Source organism: Lineus longissimus, chromosome 3 (genome assembly GCF_910592395.1).
Source record: "Lineus longissimus chromosome 3, tnLinLong1.2, whole genome shotgun sequence".
Taxonomy (NCBI): domain Eukaryota; kingdom Metazoa; phylum Nemertea; class Pilidiophora; order Heteronemertea; family Lineidae; genus Lineus; species Lineus longissimus.
Window position 1 is genome coordinate 28,495,104 of NC_088310.1, and position 16,718 is coordinate 28,511,821.

The 16,718-nt window shown below is 43.9% G+C and overlaps 1 protein-coding gene and 1 long non-coding RNA gene across 2 annotated transcripts in view; one reads left to right on the forward strand and one right to left on the reverse strand.

Annotated features, from left to right (window-relative positions):
* Positions 1-3,943: 3,943 nt before the first annotated feature.
* LOC135485308 (follicle-stimulating hormone receptor-like) overlaps positions 3,944-16,718 on the reverse strand; it is a 50,705-nt gene continuing 37,930 nt past the window's right edge. The window contains exons 5-9 of the mRNA XM_064767181.1: positions 15,366-15,449; positions 13,657-13,725; positions 8,072-8,140; positions 7,489-7,563; positions 3,944-6,999 (exon numbers count right to left, since the gene is read on the reverse strand). Coding sequence (XP_064623251.1) covers positions 4,761-6,999; positions 7,489-7,563; positions 8,072-8,140; positions 13,657-13,725; positions 15,366-15,449 — 2,536 coding nt within the window. The 3' untranslated portion in view covers positions 3,944-4,760. The remainder of the gene's footprint in view (positions 7,000-7,488; positions 7,564-8,071; positions 8,141-13,656; positions 13,726-15,365; positions 15,450-16,718) is intronic.
* Positions 8,691-12,056, forward strand: LOC135485753 (uncharacterized). Its single transcript, XR_010446627.1, has 3 exons — positions 8,691-8,791; positions 11,095-11,234; positions 11,618-12,056. It is a non-coding gene; the product is annotated as an uncharacterized LOC135485753 (long non-coding RNA).

Sequence of the window (16,718 nt, forward strand, 5' to 3'; positions counted from 1 at the left end):
GTATCCATTTGCTTCGCTGCATGTGAAAACGAGTTTGGTTTGAAAATGATCCGGGGATGCCATAATGGTTTGAAAATGATCCGGGGATGCCATAATGATCTATAATTGCCAGTGTCAGCCTGCATTTAGTCACACCTAGGGTATACTGGCCAGTTTCACCCTGCAGTTGGTGCTACTGCCGGTACACCCACTGGCTGCCACTTGCTCATCCTCACACAGCAGTGCAGGCTGAAATATGCGGTTAACACCTAATTTGCTGTTGCGTGATTCCACGAGTCTAAAGAAAGAATTCACTGAGCATAAGCAGTGAGAAGATATTATGAAACAGGGCCGAGCCAGTGTCGCATGATTTTGTGTGTAATGGCCATATTTATTTATTTATCTATTGACGCAGTGCATTTGAAGCTGTTTTGAATGATGGTGAGAGTGTTAGCTCATACATGTATTCATGTACTGGTATGTATGTACATTCTTGCATGTATCATTTAAATCTTGAATGTCATACCTTGTTATGCGTGCTAGATAGTTCTGTGATATACTGGTAGGTTTGAGAAACGGTCTTTCACGTTTGATGTGTCTTATGATGGAGAGGTACTCGGAGAAAAAGTGAGCATTGCACTTCACATTTTTCAGCTTTTTATTGTGCAGTGCGTCATATTGGACTGAAGGCATATCATGACGGACAGCAGAATGATGTAGTTACATCAGTGCGACCCCGATGGGTTCACAGTATTCAGTACTGTGGTGCTGGAACCCGGGGATTTAAATCTAGTGTGACATCATTGTTTTGCCGTCCAATGACGTCGCACGTCATCTGTCGTCTGGTGTTTTGTGGTGTGCATAATCTTAGATTGATTCGTTTGCTTTTGCCAGCGATGTCCAGGGTCAACACGTACCACTTCATCATAAGGATATCAGTAGCATTTTTTGAAGGACCAATGTATAGCATTATAAACATATATTATTGTAACAAGTCCTAATATATATTACTGTATCAAATTTTTGTATTGAAGTATATATTCAGTAGAACAGCACAGATATTTTTGACCTGTACCACTGGTTGGTTTTGATTGGAGTTTCTGTGAATTTGATATAGCATAGTTTTATAGAATAAAAATTACCCTTATCATCCTGGAGAATCTGTTTTTCAACTTAGTGAGAATCAAACTCTACTAGCTTGGAAGCCTAAGTTCTCTGGGGACCTTACAGTGTGAGTCATTTAAACGGAAACTGATAATAGTCTTAAAATAGTTGAAATGTTCACACTTTCTAAGTTTGCATTTGACAGTGCATTCCAATCTCAAAAGTCATGAAATTAAAACGCTCCCGAAAATCTTTTGGTTTACGTTATCATAGAGTGACTGCATGATGAAGTTATTGAATCGATCACAAGTACTTTCCTTCTAAATGACTTGCTCTTCATTATCTATCCAGTCAGAAGTGTGGTGTTATTTTATACATTTATTGAGAGAAGCATATCCAGTTATAACTGGTCTTGTATTGCTAATAACAATCATGTGCAATGATGGTTTGGTGTAACCCCTATTCTTCCCTCTTACCTTAGCCTGTATTGTGCATTCCTGGTAATATCTTTGATATCAGGCCCATGACTGCCAAGCAGTAAACCGGCCATCTTGTCAACAAGATGATCTGTTTACCTTTGAGAATAGCCGTCTTTATCATGTTTATAGTGGTCTTCAATATGTCATTCTTGACTTCCACATCCCAGATGATAACATTCAGTGTAGCATTCGAATCATGTTGAGTGTAACCTGACATCATGCAGGAAGGACGGCTCTGAGCAGACAGTCACATATTGTGCCATTGTGATTGTGGCAATGACAACACTCTGAGCCCAGTAATATTCAACCTGATCCCAGGTCGCCCGGGCGTTGTCGAGGTGTGCTTTAAGACCTATCTCATCATATCCCAATTAGTTGTGATTTGGCCGTACATGTACTGTGGATGTATATGTGATATGTGTGCAGTTCAGTGTTCAGTGTTGGTCTACATGTACCCTTGATATCATGCATTTTGTGGTGTGACTAGTAGATGGTGAATAGAACTCTCAATAACAGTGTCTGCTACAATATAACAAAGAAAATCTGCCTGGAAAAATTGCCATACTTTGTATTCAGGCTACAGATTCAACTATAAGTACATCTGGTCAAACTTCGTCTCTGTGGCTGTTGTTTATGCAGTGGTTACTCCTATAGGTTGCTTCAGTCAGTGGTGTAATAATGTCTCTGCTGGTGACCATATTAGATCCATGCACTGTAAGGGTGGTTCTGAAGATGTGTTCAAGGCCTATTCTAATTTGAGACAAAGGTGGAGTGGTTTGGAAGAGTTCAAGAAGAAATTGCTTCAATCAGGATTTGAACACTTTTTCACAATGACTACAGAACATGCACTTGTTGATATTTTCAGTGATTCTGTATGTTCTTAAGCAATGCAAAATGTAATGACGTGGTACTGACATAATGCTAATAATGACATGGAAGAGTTTTCAACACAATGTACTGCTACTGACAATACGCTTTATGCATTTATCCTTTGTTGTTTGAGTTGATGATGTTTTGTCATTAAGTCTGATGAATAAAATTGTTTAAAGAATTCATTGTTGACTAGCCTAAGTACCCAACTGGCAGCTCAAGGAGCTCAAGTGATAATATATGGACGGATAGGAACTGTCACAACACGACAGATCGGAGCCAGGCAGTGCTATCGTCTTGGCAAACATTCAGAGAGATGAGACTGTCACAATCAGTCCTGATCGAGCATGCATGGCAGCTCCATCGTGCTGACAAAACAGTGAGAGCTGGAGGTGGAACAACCACAACCAGTGAGACTGAATCGGGCTGGCAGCTCACCGTGCTGACAAAACAGTGAGGGAGAGATGGGACTGTCCCAACTAGACCGGGTCGGGCTAGCAGTTCCACTGTGTGGGCGAAACAGTGAGAGGGATGAGTCTTCGACCTGATTCATAAGCACGGCAATGAGGACATGCCGTACATCTCCTCATTGAGAGACGTGCAGTGGGTACTACAGGACAGGGGAAATGACTTTGAAGACAGCCATTAGAAATAACGATGTAATAATTTTCACCCAACTAAAGACAGAAACAATTCTTATCCACTTGGTCTGGTTGTGAAGCCGTACAGTTTTGTCAACACCATGGAGCTGCCGAGTCTGATTCGGTCTGGGTTTCGACTGTTTCATCGCTCTGAACGTTTTGTCATCATGCTGGAGTTGCTGCACTGGATTTCGAAAGGTTGTGATGGTCTCGTCTTTCTCACTGTCAAGTCTTTCTCAAGTTATTTCTCACTCTCCCCGAATTCTACACCAGGCCTTGCATTAGTAGTATGTAAATCAAGGCGAAGACATGGTGTTGAATTAATATAGAGAGGTGAGACCGTCACTTCTCCACCGTGTTGACAAAACGGTGAGAGAGATGAGACATTCACAACCACTGTGAGGGTCTCATCGTTTTGTCAGCACTGATGGAGACGCCTTATACCCGATTTGGTCCGGTTGTGGCAAGGATGCTGATCTTGCTCATTGCGTCGGGCGAGGCACTGCAATCACGCCACCGTCTCCTCTTCCCCGGTCTGGCCGGCAGAGTTCATAAAATGCAATTCAAACGACTTGAAACAAATTCATAACATACTTTATGAGTCGAATAAATATCAGTATATATACAGTGTTTATGAAAACAACAACCAAACCAGGCCGAATCAGTCCTGGCTGCTCCACCGTGTTGACAACATGATGAGAGTGATGAGACAGTCACAGCCAGGCCGCATCAATCTTCGCCGCACTGCCTAGTTGTTAATATGGCGAGAGAGATGAGACAATCACAGCCAGGCCAAATCAGTCTCGGCTGCTCTGCCAAGTTGTCTACATGGTGAAAGAGATGAGAGACAGTCACAGCCAGGCCAAATCAGTCTTGGCTGCTCTGCCAAGTTGTCTATATGGTGAGAGAGATAAGACAGTCACAGCCTGGCGGCATCAGTCTTCGCCGCACTGCCTAGTTGTTAATATGGTGAGAGAGATGAGACAGTCACAGCCAGGCCGAATCAGTTCTGGCTGCTCCACCGTGTTGACAATAATTATGGTGAGAGAGATGAGACAGTCACAGCCAGGCCAAATCAGTCTTGGCTGCTCTGCCAAGTTGTCAACATGGTGAGAGAGATGAGGAAGTCACAGCCAGGCCGAATCAGTCCTGGCTGCTCCACCGTGTTGACAACATGATGAGAGAGATGAGGAAGTCACATGCGACGCTTACAGCACGTTTTGATGAAAAGGAATCGGGACAGTAAAAGGTGGACATGTTATTGATATCATAAAAGAGGAGCTTCTGTCTTTCTTTCGAAACCTTCATTGTAAGCCTACTGCCGCGGACGACTGATTACAATTGTCTTTAATCAAAGGTGATGTGTCTCTGTCGCTATGCAAAGATTACACTTACAGTTTTCCTGGAAGACTTATTCCTATTACACACGCATCGGTTTAACCTTACAACCTCTTTTTATCTAAAGCATGATGGAAAAGAGAAGACTTTGAAATCAAAGTGGTTCATGACGAATGTAGTAGGCTAGTAGGGTCCTTTGGGTTTGTGAATCGGGGTGCAAGATGCTGAGAACATTGAAAGACTACTGTGCTTCTATCGAGGACCCTGCGGAGGGACTCTTCATATCATTGGCACCATTTACTGTCTGCGACACGAATAATACTGTAAAACACCTTCAGCATCTCGGACTTCAATAAACAGGCATTGAACGCCTATTGTTTTCGGTCACTGCGGTACTATCCCTCTCTGCCTCGGCATTTTCCGCTAAGCTCTCGCGGCGATCATTCATGCCCTTGTCCCATAACATCATGATACCGCTGTCTGTCACACTATTCTTGGACCTGCTCGGTTGTTCCTTTCCGTCAAGGTCCTGGGATTCCGCTAGCTCATAACCGATGTTGTACTCGCTCGCACTACGGACTTTGCTACGCCCATGGTGTGGACAGTTTTCAGGATCATCGCAGTGTCCTTGCGGAGCCCCGTTTGGGACATACTTAGTCCTATAAGTGCGCTCGTATAGGATATAAGACTCTTCCTGCTCAGTCCCAGTGGATTCTCTATCGCTCATCCCCGTTTCTTGAACCACGCTCAACTTCCGAGTCTCCATCATGAGTTTTTCTAGCACCGCCATTGGGACGTCGCGAACACACGTCGGCGGGAAATATCGTCTGCTACACGTAGGGGTTGACTTGGGTGAGGAGTTTGGGGTTGTTTTCGGTGTGACGCTGAATGAAACATGGCGCTGATAGTCCGTCATTTGAGTGAGGAGAGACACGTCTGATGGATGTCGCGGCGCCTGTGGACACGTCTGGACGATAGTGCTACTGTTCCTAGAATTGGCCACCCGGGCGGCCATTCCCGAATACCCGGATGACGAATGGTAATACCGGTTACTCCGTCGTTGTCGGTGTCCACACTTTCTCACCCGTTTTGACAAATCTGCAAAGTCTTTACGGAACTGCTTTGTAAAAATAGCGTATAAGAATGGATTCATGCAAGAGTTCAAAGGGTAGAAAAACACCAGTAATATCTTTGAGTTTGTGATGTCAATGAGCGGCAAGCCGCCAGCAGCAGTGAGCGCGAAGAATGCAATTGGAGACCAGCAGACGAAGTTGGTGAAGACGAGTAGCGCCATGCGCTTCGCAATGGTGGTGTCATTGCTGCGGGCGGTCGAGTTGTTCCCTTTGACTTGGCAGTACATATGGAGGTAACAAACACAGATCAGAATGAAAGCTAACCCGTTGGTGACGAGAATACTGATGACGTAGGCCCGGTCCACCACTGTCTCCGTGTCAAACGGGAGACAAATACTGGTCGCCCCGAAGTCACTAACGCCGACTAGCGGCAATGTGGCGAGTGAGAGGGACAGGCACCAGCCAAAGACCATGATCACAACCGCCTGGGACATGCGGAGACGTTTGGTGAGGTGAATGGCGTGGCTTATTGCGTACCACCTCTCCATTGTTATCACGGTCAGAGTGTAAATGGACAACTCGCAAGCGAATATTGTAATAAAGCCCGCAGCTTGGCATCCTCCTTCGTGCTGCCAAGCAATCGCAAAGTTGAAATACTGATTCAGGGTCTTTATATCGATAACAGCTAAGATTAGAATGTACACCCCCATGGTTAGGTCAGCGAAGGCTAAGTTACACATTAGGAACTTGGATACGTTTAATTTGTGACGGTTTCCTAACATGACCACGAGGACAGTGATGTTGCCGAAGAGCGCAGCCAGCACCACGAACCAGACGAAGACCCGTAGCCATTCGTAGCCCATGACATCCTCGCATGGGTTAAACGCGTCCGGCTCTGGACTACAGATCACTGCGGAGAGACGTGTCTTCAAGTCTTCCTCGGCGAATATCGTACTGGTGCAATTTACTGGTACATCCACCTTTTCATTCACCTCAAACACAGTGTCAATGAAGCCAGAATTCCATGCGGTGTCTGAAGGTGGTGTCGCAACCTCACCAATCTCAGTCGGGAGATCAGAGTTGTAATACATAAAGTCATAAAGATAACGCGTTTGTCTCCGCTTTGAGTGGGAACGCACCCCATTCAAACTCCTAATGCGTCTCCGTACTGGTGTTTTTTCGTCAGCTATAAAGAGAGGGTCGCTCGATGTGACGGAGCTGACCCAAGCTCCGGCATCACTTGCCGATTGGTTGCAGAACTTTATCCCTTTCCCTGATTTCTCCATCGATTTCCGATGCATTTTTTGATATTTGTCATATTCCTCCGGACTTTGTCTGTCCGGGTATTTGAAAGCACAACAATGCGACGAGTAGGTCACATCAGCTCTCTCGATGTTCCAGAACGCTCCGACAGAGGGCAGTTTTCTCAGCGAGGGTGTGTTCCGCACAACCAGTTCCCTGATGTAGTGAAGACCAACTGATGGGAGGCGTGTGATGGAGGTGTTGGAGAGGTCACTGAAATGGAGCAAAAATTTACTAAACAAGACCAGAAACGGACCACAAATAAATACTTCAAGATGGTGTAACAGGATAAAGTGTCCCCACAAAAATTGTCAAGGAAACAACAGCATACTCTCACGCTGTAATATTTGAGTCTCCTGTCATTACACCATCAAATGATAGGATAAGGCAGTGATTAGAGCACGCAGGTTCTGAGGCTTTGCTGGTGAACACAGTTAAGTTCGCGCAGAGGAGGTTAAGAGCCAAGCGGACCATGATGTGCGAGATAATGATGATGCTGATGATTTTGGTTACATCAGCAGATACTGTGGGTTAAACCATAACTTTGATATTAAAGGTCAAGGTACATGTATACTCTTTGAGCGTGGATAAACTGTAGACAGTCGGGTACTGATAGATAATATCGATCGTTAACATTCGACTGTCTACCCTTCCGGGTCTCCGTGAGAACTATCTGGTGAGTGGGAGATCAAGTGAACTTACAGGTGTGTGAGCGACGTGATGTTGTCAAACGCCCGCTCTCCCAACTCCGCAAGATTTGGACTTTGGGCAAAATAGCTGAAAGAAATAGAAGCTATTTCAGCGTTTGCTATACCTGACATACTCTCGGTTGTGATACATGTCCACGTCAACGCTCTTCATGCTTGTATGAAAGAAAGGAATCTTCGCGGAAAAAGTGCGAGTGACAAAAGATTCTTAGATTGTGCAAGGCCACTGAACGGTCCCTTTGAACCATCAAATACGTCCGCGATGGGTCATCTTCCTTGCTAGCATTTGCCGCTTGCCTAAAGCAACGATTTGCGACTTCCGGTCAGTAGTTTTTGACCATTCAAAAGCCATCTACCCAAGCTTGTTTGGTCCAGGAAGCTTTCGTAGGCCATGGCTTCCAATTGGCCAGATGGCAAAATGATGCTTTATGAGAAAAGAGGCAAATGTCATAATGTCAGAAAAAAACTGGGTTGTTATAATGTTGATACATGTATCGATACTCGAAACCACCAGTAATGAATCCGTTGGGTATTTTCAACACGTTTCCCTGTTTCTAAATTACCGGATGTATACTTACAGCTTTTGGATCTTGGCGCCCCAGAAAGCATAGTCTTGGATTTCCTTCAGACGCGTTCCACCAATTTTTCTACAAAACAGAAAGACTTGAACTCAGAATATGGTGCCAATATGATGATATGGTGATAACAACCCGGGGCAAGGTTGGTGCAGTGAATGCGTTGGTTTGGTGACGTGCAATTCGAAACCCACTTTGCCCCTGTTACAACCGAATAGGGAAGGGTTAAAAAATCACACTTTGGGACTTCCGGTTAGTAATTGTTTCCACCAAACTGAAAAGTGGTCAATGTTTAAAAGTACGTAGTTTCTTTTTCTCTATAGATCATCGTTAGGCTTTCGAAACCTGCCTAATGTCGTTTCATGGTTATAGCTCACTCTACTTATGTAGAAGAAAGTATATAAGCTTACTGCTATAGCCCAGTCCCACATGTTTGACAGTGCCAGCCAATTGGTCCAATAACAGAGCAAAAGACTCTCATAAGCTGATAAAACCTAATATTCAAGTTAACACTAAGCCGGTCTGTCTTTAGAGGGGTGGAGGAAAGAAAGAAAGAAAGGAAGAAAGAAATGCCCGGATGGTGTGACGTGAAATGTGTTGTCTTTGATCATAGTCGGTTGGTTTGTGAGCTGCGGAGAACATCGCTGGAACATTTTCTCCGATTTCAAACACAAAAATGCCTTCAACATCGTGGAAATTAATTCACAACTGCTACAGCAGAAGGTAAGGCCCATTATCTGTGCTTGATGATCGTTTGAAGTGGTTTCAATAGGTTTTTATTGCAGTTTTCAACATCTAGTCCAGCCGGGAATACACTGCGCAGTTAGAAATATCAGTCGCAAGCAAGGCAGCACTTGCTCATGTATACTGGAGGTCGTTGTGATCCCAAACCTTGTTTGGTATATTATTTTAAAACATGACTTAAATTCAAACAATAATTCGTTTGGCTCCACGATCCCGACTGCGGTGTAGCACCCGACTATAACTGGCATGAATAGGGAATACGCTGGTTATGGATGTCAGATCGTGGTTCCCTGACTTCTGCAAACACGTCCTCTGGACGTAACCCACGCGGCGACACCAAGGACCGCTGGCTGATCTATTGATATGTTCGCAGCAGGGTGTCAAAGTCGGAGAGACGAAGAGCCACTCTTCTCTTGTAGGGGGTTCATTTGGAAGTGTTTGCATTTGTTAGCCTATTAAACACAGGATTTTAATCCTTCAGTCGTGAGTTTGGCGGAGAAAACTAATCTTACATAAGTCCCAAAACAATATCATATGTCTTTATGGCAATATTTATTATTGGGACCCAGTACAGTGCCGTTCTATCCAATATTCTTGAGGTTGTTGGAGAGACTTCTTGTTCAAACAGTACCATTCTGCCCCCTCTAAGGCATAACAATGGTACCTTATAAACACAAGATTTTAATCCTTGTCTCGGGCATCTTTGAGAGAACTGATCACACACAATTCCCAATCTACATCAGCTAGCTGACAGATTACCTTGGTCGAACGTGTTGCTGAGATGTTTTTGAAGAGATACTTGTGGCTGTTGGAGAGACTTCTTGTTTAAACAGTACCATTCTGCCCCCTCTAAGGCATACACTGGCAACTGATATCATGACTGCGAAGAGATTGCAGGTTGAACACAAGTTAATAGCATACGCATTCCTGAAAAGTCCTTTCACAAGGATTCAGTCTGATTTGGTATCAGCGAGATTTAGTTTATAGTTGTATCAAATGGGTCCTATTCAACACTCATTTGTTCTGACCGACTCATTTGTTTTGCTTTCACAAGGCTTCAGTCCGTTTTAGTATCAGCGAGATTTGGTTTATAGGTGTTTATGTGTCCTATTCAAAACTCATTTGTTCTGACTGACTCATTTGCTTTGCTTGTGTCAAGATGGTTCATTTTTAAATGTTTTACACAAAAATCATTCGTTTGGCTCCACGATCCCGACTGTGGTGTAGCACCCGACTATAACTGGCATGAATAGGGAATACGCTGGTTATGGATGTCAGATCGTGGTTCCCTGACTTCTGCAAACACGTTCACTGGGCGTAACCCACGCGGCGACACCAAGAACCGCTGGCTAATCTATTGATATGTTCGCATTAGGGTGTCAAAGTCGGAGAGACGAAGAGCCACTCGTCTCTTGTAGGGGGTTCATTTGGAAGTGTTTGCATTTGTTAGCCTATTAAACACGGGATTTTAATCCTTCAGTCTTGAGTTTGGCGGAGAAAACTAATCTTACATAAGTCCCAAAACAATATCATATGTCTTTATGGCAATATTTATTATTGGGACCCAGTACAGTGCCGTTGTATCCAATATTCTTGAGGTTGTTGGAGAGACTTCTTGTCTAAACAGTGACATTCTGCCCCCTCTAAGGCATAACAATGGTAACTTATAAACACAAGATTTTAATCCCTGTCTCGGGCGTCTTTGAGAGAACTGATCACACACAATTCCCAACCTACTCGTCAGCCAGCTGACAGATTACCTGGGTCGAACGTGTTGCTGAGATGTTTTTGAAGAGATACTTGTGGCTGTTGGAGAGACTTCTTGTTTAAACAGTACCATTCTGCCCCCTCTAAGGCACACATTGGTAACTAATGAATTGACTGCGAAATGAACGCAGGTTGAACGAAATGTGTTGATCATACAGTCTCGGCTTCCGCGAAAAGAAAGGCTCGAGCAATATATCTTATCCTGATGACACTTATCACTGTGAGTCCATGTGTGATATTTGATCAAAATACTTTGAGGCGGCTGGAGATGCTTCTGGTCTAAAACTGGCCACAGTGCCTCCTTTGAACTATAAACACCTAGCACTAGTATTGCTACCTGGTGCTATATATTCTGATGGACCATAGGGGGTCACTACGTCTCGTGATTGACAGGAAAGCTGAAGTGGCTCTCATCTAACTGGATGATGGACTTTGTTGAAATTATTTGAAGGAAATCTTGATCTTGTCTCTGACTCGGACCTTGATTTTAATTTTAATCTGTCTCTTAATTTCAGACGTTATGTTCCAAGAGCCTGGCCTCTGAAGTGTGAAGGCGAGAATGGTTGGCGCGAATCTCCACAATGACGAGGTGGTACTGTCCAGTTTCAACAGGAAGGAATACGCAGAAAATGTGTAACCAAGCTTCCAGACTTAGGTAAACGCTTCATTTGAATGAGAAATACACTGAGATCCAATAGCGTCTGATGCAAATGATGATTGCATATTCCAGTGAGAGCTAGACCACTATACCAGTAATGACCGCCTCACCGATGTCATAATTGCAATATGTGCACAGTGGCTGGCAACAAACACAAAGAACAAGTCCACATACAAATGTTGTCGTTGTGTCCTTTGGAGAAAAATGAGCAAATCGATGGAATAAATGTTTCTATTCTCCTGAATCTGCTCGTCTGCTCACAGTTAAAAACCACTGTGACGCAAAAAGAAGTTTTTAAACGAACATTATTTCGAATTGGGAGGAAGCTTCTGAGACAACCCATCTTATATCAATAAAAACATGTATTATTTCATCTTTAGAGTCATGGACCAACTATTGCCTTTCCGCGAGTGACCCCCGGCATCCTCCCATCGATTGTGCAAGCCACCTGTCCTACTCCAACCCACGTGACAAGACCTGCATGGAAACGAAAAATAACTCTGGACCAAGTACTCATTTATATATCCGGATGAGTAGGCCTAACAGTTTAAAATGCCCTTGGATAGAGTGTTCCGGGGACGAATGTCTACATCCAATGTTTTTGATCTTCGAGGCACTGAAGGTCTTAAGTCTCAGTAAAACAGGTACTCAAACCGAAACTGACCAAAAGTGAAGGACACTTTTCCAGGTGACATTTCAAACTGCTACACTGGTATACGAATCGTACCAAGCAGGCGCGCCACCTGTTTCCACACACAGTGCTTCAGAGAGCTTCTTGTTGGAAATACAGTTGTGTATTTGAATTCATCAAAAGATCGAGATGCGAATGTGTTAGAATGTTGAACGTTTGAACTTGTCCTGAACATATCGAATAAAGAATGGAAAGTTTCACAGTCGTTAGTGTTAGTACATTTCGTCATAAGAACCCGTTCATTATCAAAGACAACATTTGACTCATCCTTCCAGGGCCCGGTTGTTCAAAACAAAATAGCCACTAATTTGATGATAACCTTGAACGCCATGTCGTTTTGATTGGGCTTAACTGCATGAGGTGACGAGAAGATGATGACTTGTCTTGTCGGCAACAGGTGGTCTTTATAATGACACAATCAGGACCATGTGTGTGGTAGTATCACTTATGCAGTCACAATCATACAATCTTTAATGTCAGTCGGGTCACTACATCGAGCAATATCGCCTAATCTGCTGTAACAACCCCCAAGATTCTGCCGTCGCTTCAATCTGCGCTTAAACCTCTTCAAAGGGAGTTTATTTGTTAAAAGTTGAGGGGGGAATAAAACCATGGGAGTCTAGATGACAATACAGAACGAACCCAATCTCCTTCAGGGTCGATATGAGACATGTTGTCCTATGATTGACACACGGGACCTGGCAAGTTGTCCTATGATTGACACACGGGACCTGGCAAGTTGTCCTATGATTGACAGACGGGACCTGGCGAGTTGTCCTATGATTGACAGACGGGACCTGGCAAGTTGTCCTATGATTGACAGACGGGACCTGGCAAGTTGTCCTATGATTGACACACGGGACCTGGCAAGTTGTCCTTGATTGACACACGGGACCTGGCAAGTTGTCCTATGATTGACACACGGGACCTGGCAAGTTGTCCTATGATTGACACACGGGACCTGGCGAGTTGTCCTATGATTGACACACGGGACCTGGCAAGTTGTCCTATGATTGACACACGGGACCTGGCAAGTTGTCCTATGATTGACAGACGGGACCTGGCGAGTTGTCCTATGATTGACAGACGGGACCTGGCAAGTTGTCCTATGATTGACAGACGGGACCTGGCAAGTTGTCCTATGATTGACAGACGGGACCTGACGAGTTGTCCTATGATTGACACACGGGACCTGGCAAGTTGTCCTATGATTGACACACGGGACCTGGCGAGTTGTCCTATGATTGACACACGGGACCTGGCAAGTTGTCCTATGATTGACACACGGGACCTGGCAAGTTGTCCTATGATTGACACACGGGACCTGGCAAGTTGTCCTATGATTGACACACGGGACCTGGCAAGTTGTCCTATGATTGACACACGGGACCTGGCAAGTTGTCCTATGATTGACAGACGGGACCTGGCGAGTTGTCCTATGATTGACACACGGGACCTGGCAAGTTGTCCTATGATTGACACACGGGACCTGGCAAGTTGTCCTATGATTGACACACGGGACCTGGCAAGTTGTCCTATGATTGACACACGGGACCTGGCAAGTTGTCCTATGATTGACACACGGGACCTGGCAAGTTGTCCTATGATTGACACACGGGACCTGGCAAGTTGTCCTATGATTGACACACGGGACCTGGCAAGTTGTCCTATGATTGACAGACGGGACCTGGCAAGTTGTCCTATGATTAACAAATGCTCGCTACTTACACGTCATAGGCATGGACGTTTCTGAATGTGTAGGCAGGGATGGTGGTGATGTTATTGTCTTGCATCTGACTGAAATTCAAAAAGCCAGTTTTAAATGGCAAATAAAAAGAACACTAAATCAAATGCAACCATAGTGATTCACCACAGCATCTGAATGGCGGTAACACATCAATGGGCTTTAGATGATGCCATCCAGATTGGCTGACAAAAAGCGTACACTTGCATTCACTCGTACTTTCTATGTCTTCCTTTTTGCGGCCAATGAAGACGATTGCATTGAGAAATCTGGCTAAAGAACCAAAGTCGACTGATCGCGCTCTCCTCACGCACGGATCAACCGAACGATGAGAGTACTACCAGCAAAAAGAATACGGCGCAGTTTCAATAGCTAAAAGAACTGTGGCTCGGCTTGGGAAAGTAAATGTCGTTCATATTTCTTGTTCACGAGGTGGATTAATCGCGTGATATGCAGCTGACGTCCCTGTCACATTGCAGAACATTTGGTCAACATACTCGACAAGGAGGCTTGGTTGCATTTTAAGTCTGGCGAAGTGGATCAAAAGCTGTCTGCTAAATACAATGTACATGTATCTTCGGAGACACGAGGTTTCTTTAACTACCACTAACTTGGTAACTTAGACAATTCGATCATTAGACAAAAACCCATCTACCAGCTCTTTCTTACAGATGAATTAGTTTTTTTATCCATGGATACGCTTAGTCGGGGGGATTACTGGTTTAAAAACCGATCCTCTACCACGATCGATGATGGATTACCAACGTAATGAACTTTCACAGTACCACGTCAGTCTATTGCATGTAATTAAGCAACATATTTTGCATTGTGTAAGTTGATAAAGTGGAAGGAATGGAACTCGAGGTTTCTCAGGAAACACTGCTCGGGCGGGGCACAAATGTCGGCGTATTCGATGAAACAATCAATACTGAGAGTGAGGTGTCGATTTCTCTCTTCTAAAACACCTCAAACTATGTCAAACTAAACTTAGAAATGTGATTTTAACGGCTTTTCTCCTGCCCCATATCTTACACTACCCCTAATGGTTATTGTTGGTTAACCGTAACCACTACCGCTGAAACAACGACAGTACATTAATCATTCACTGTAAACAGTGGAACGATGTCAACAACCCACTTCAAAATGGTAAAATCGACACCACGGTGCATCTTTATTTATCTGCGATAATCCTCAGCCTGGCAAATGAATACAATGAAACCGTTCACTCAAGTTTGACGACTTTATCTCACTCTTTTTTCTCTCGCGGGTTATGAGCCAGGAGAGAGGAGTGATCAACGTGACCAGATTGCTCTAATTAGACTCACCCAGCAAGGTTTCTTTCCCACAACGGATATTGACCCATTGCCACAGACCACACTTGGTTGTAAGAAACAGTTTGTTGACCCAGCCGCTTGCCAAGAGCATGATATTTGCAATATTCGTGTAATGGATGAATAATTATGGGTAGGGTGAAGTGTGACAGGTTCGTTTGGAAAGGCTCTGTCAATCAAGAAAGATTGCACCAAAGAATATGTATAAAATGTATCCTTAAGACATTTGAAGGGAACGTTGAATGACGATAAATAAGACTGATGGTCATTATTAGATGGCTACGATTCGGCGGCCCCGTTCCTTGCAGGTGCAAGAGTTGCCGTTCGTCGGAGTTTTTTTAAAAGCTTAAGAAAATACTTACATGCTAACCCACTGTTGTATCGACCCGTTGTTGTGTAACCGCGAAAGATTCGGAAACATCTGCAGTCCACATTTGTATATGATTCTGAAAGAAGAAGGTGTTTTTATTCAACCGACGATAGCCCTTGTTACATCGACCATCACTTTGAAATCACCAAAAACCTAAACAGCCCGAATCCGACAAAATGGTCTAACTTTGTTTCTTGCACTTCCTTAACCTTAGGCGAGTCCACTATGAGTAAGCTCATGTTACTTTTGATCAGTCCAAGTAACTGTTGACAGAAAGACTCCTCAAGGATTTAGCGAAATTGATCTTTGAATTGGATGTCATCTATGATATCACTGAATGACATTTTCGAGCAGACGGTTGCCGTCTGTTATAAGTGTCAAAATGAAGCGGAATCAATTGGATTACAACCATTTCAGTCAATTTCCGATGTATTATCATTGCATCTGCGTCAGCTTTGAGTCAAGGAAGGTGTAAGTATAAGTATGGATAGAAGATTCATCATAAGGACTGGCTCGATCTTGGTATTAGAGTTTGGGATCTGATGGGAACATTCTTATGTTGGTGACAGAACGTTTATGAATCCATTACACGTAATTTTATTTACGACTTAAATAGACTTTGCCCATTTCACCCGATGCAGCCAGACAAAGTACTTTCCCTTGTGCCAGCACCGCTTTGGTGAGCTAAGGTCTTTGCCTGATGATTGATGAAACCCGGTTCTTTCGAACTCTCTGTTGGTGGTACGCAAATATTACGATGAGGGGGAAATAGCAAAACAGGAAATTGAACGAATTGCTATGTTTTATGCATGAGTGAGGCTACCTGTTTGCCGGAAAACTACAAATTTACCCAACATGTGAGCACTGAGGATCCATCCCGGACCTGTGAGCTGTCTCTTTGTGTTTGATGCTTTGATATCAGCGTGCTGTCAGTGGGTTTGCAGTGATATTGATAATGAATTAAATGTGTTCTTAACATAAAGCAGAAACCCTGGGAATGGGGTACCATCATGATGCTGGTGCTACGATATCGTTGTTATTTGCACTCTGTCAGTCGATCTAGCAAACATCATTGAATCATCAGTTTGGAGATTGACTGACTTAAATAGAGGGGGTAGCTTCTAAAAAATCAGTAATTGAATTCTGTAATGACGATGCAGGTCACAGTCGTTTAATTCAAGAAGTAAGAGGAAGAATGTGGCCCTGGTGCCTTTTAAATTTCGAAGGAATGGGCAAAACCTACATCATCTTGTCTTTACATTGAATAATCATCTGCAAGAATGGGGTCCAAGAGTCTTCATTCCGAGAGATTAGGCAAAACCCACAACAACTTTTCTTCACACTT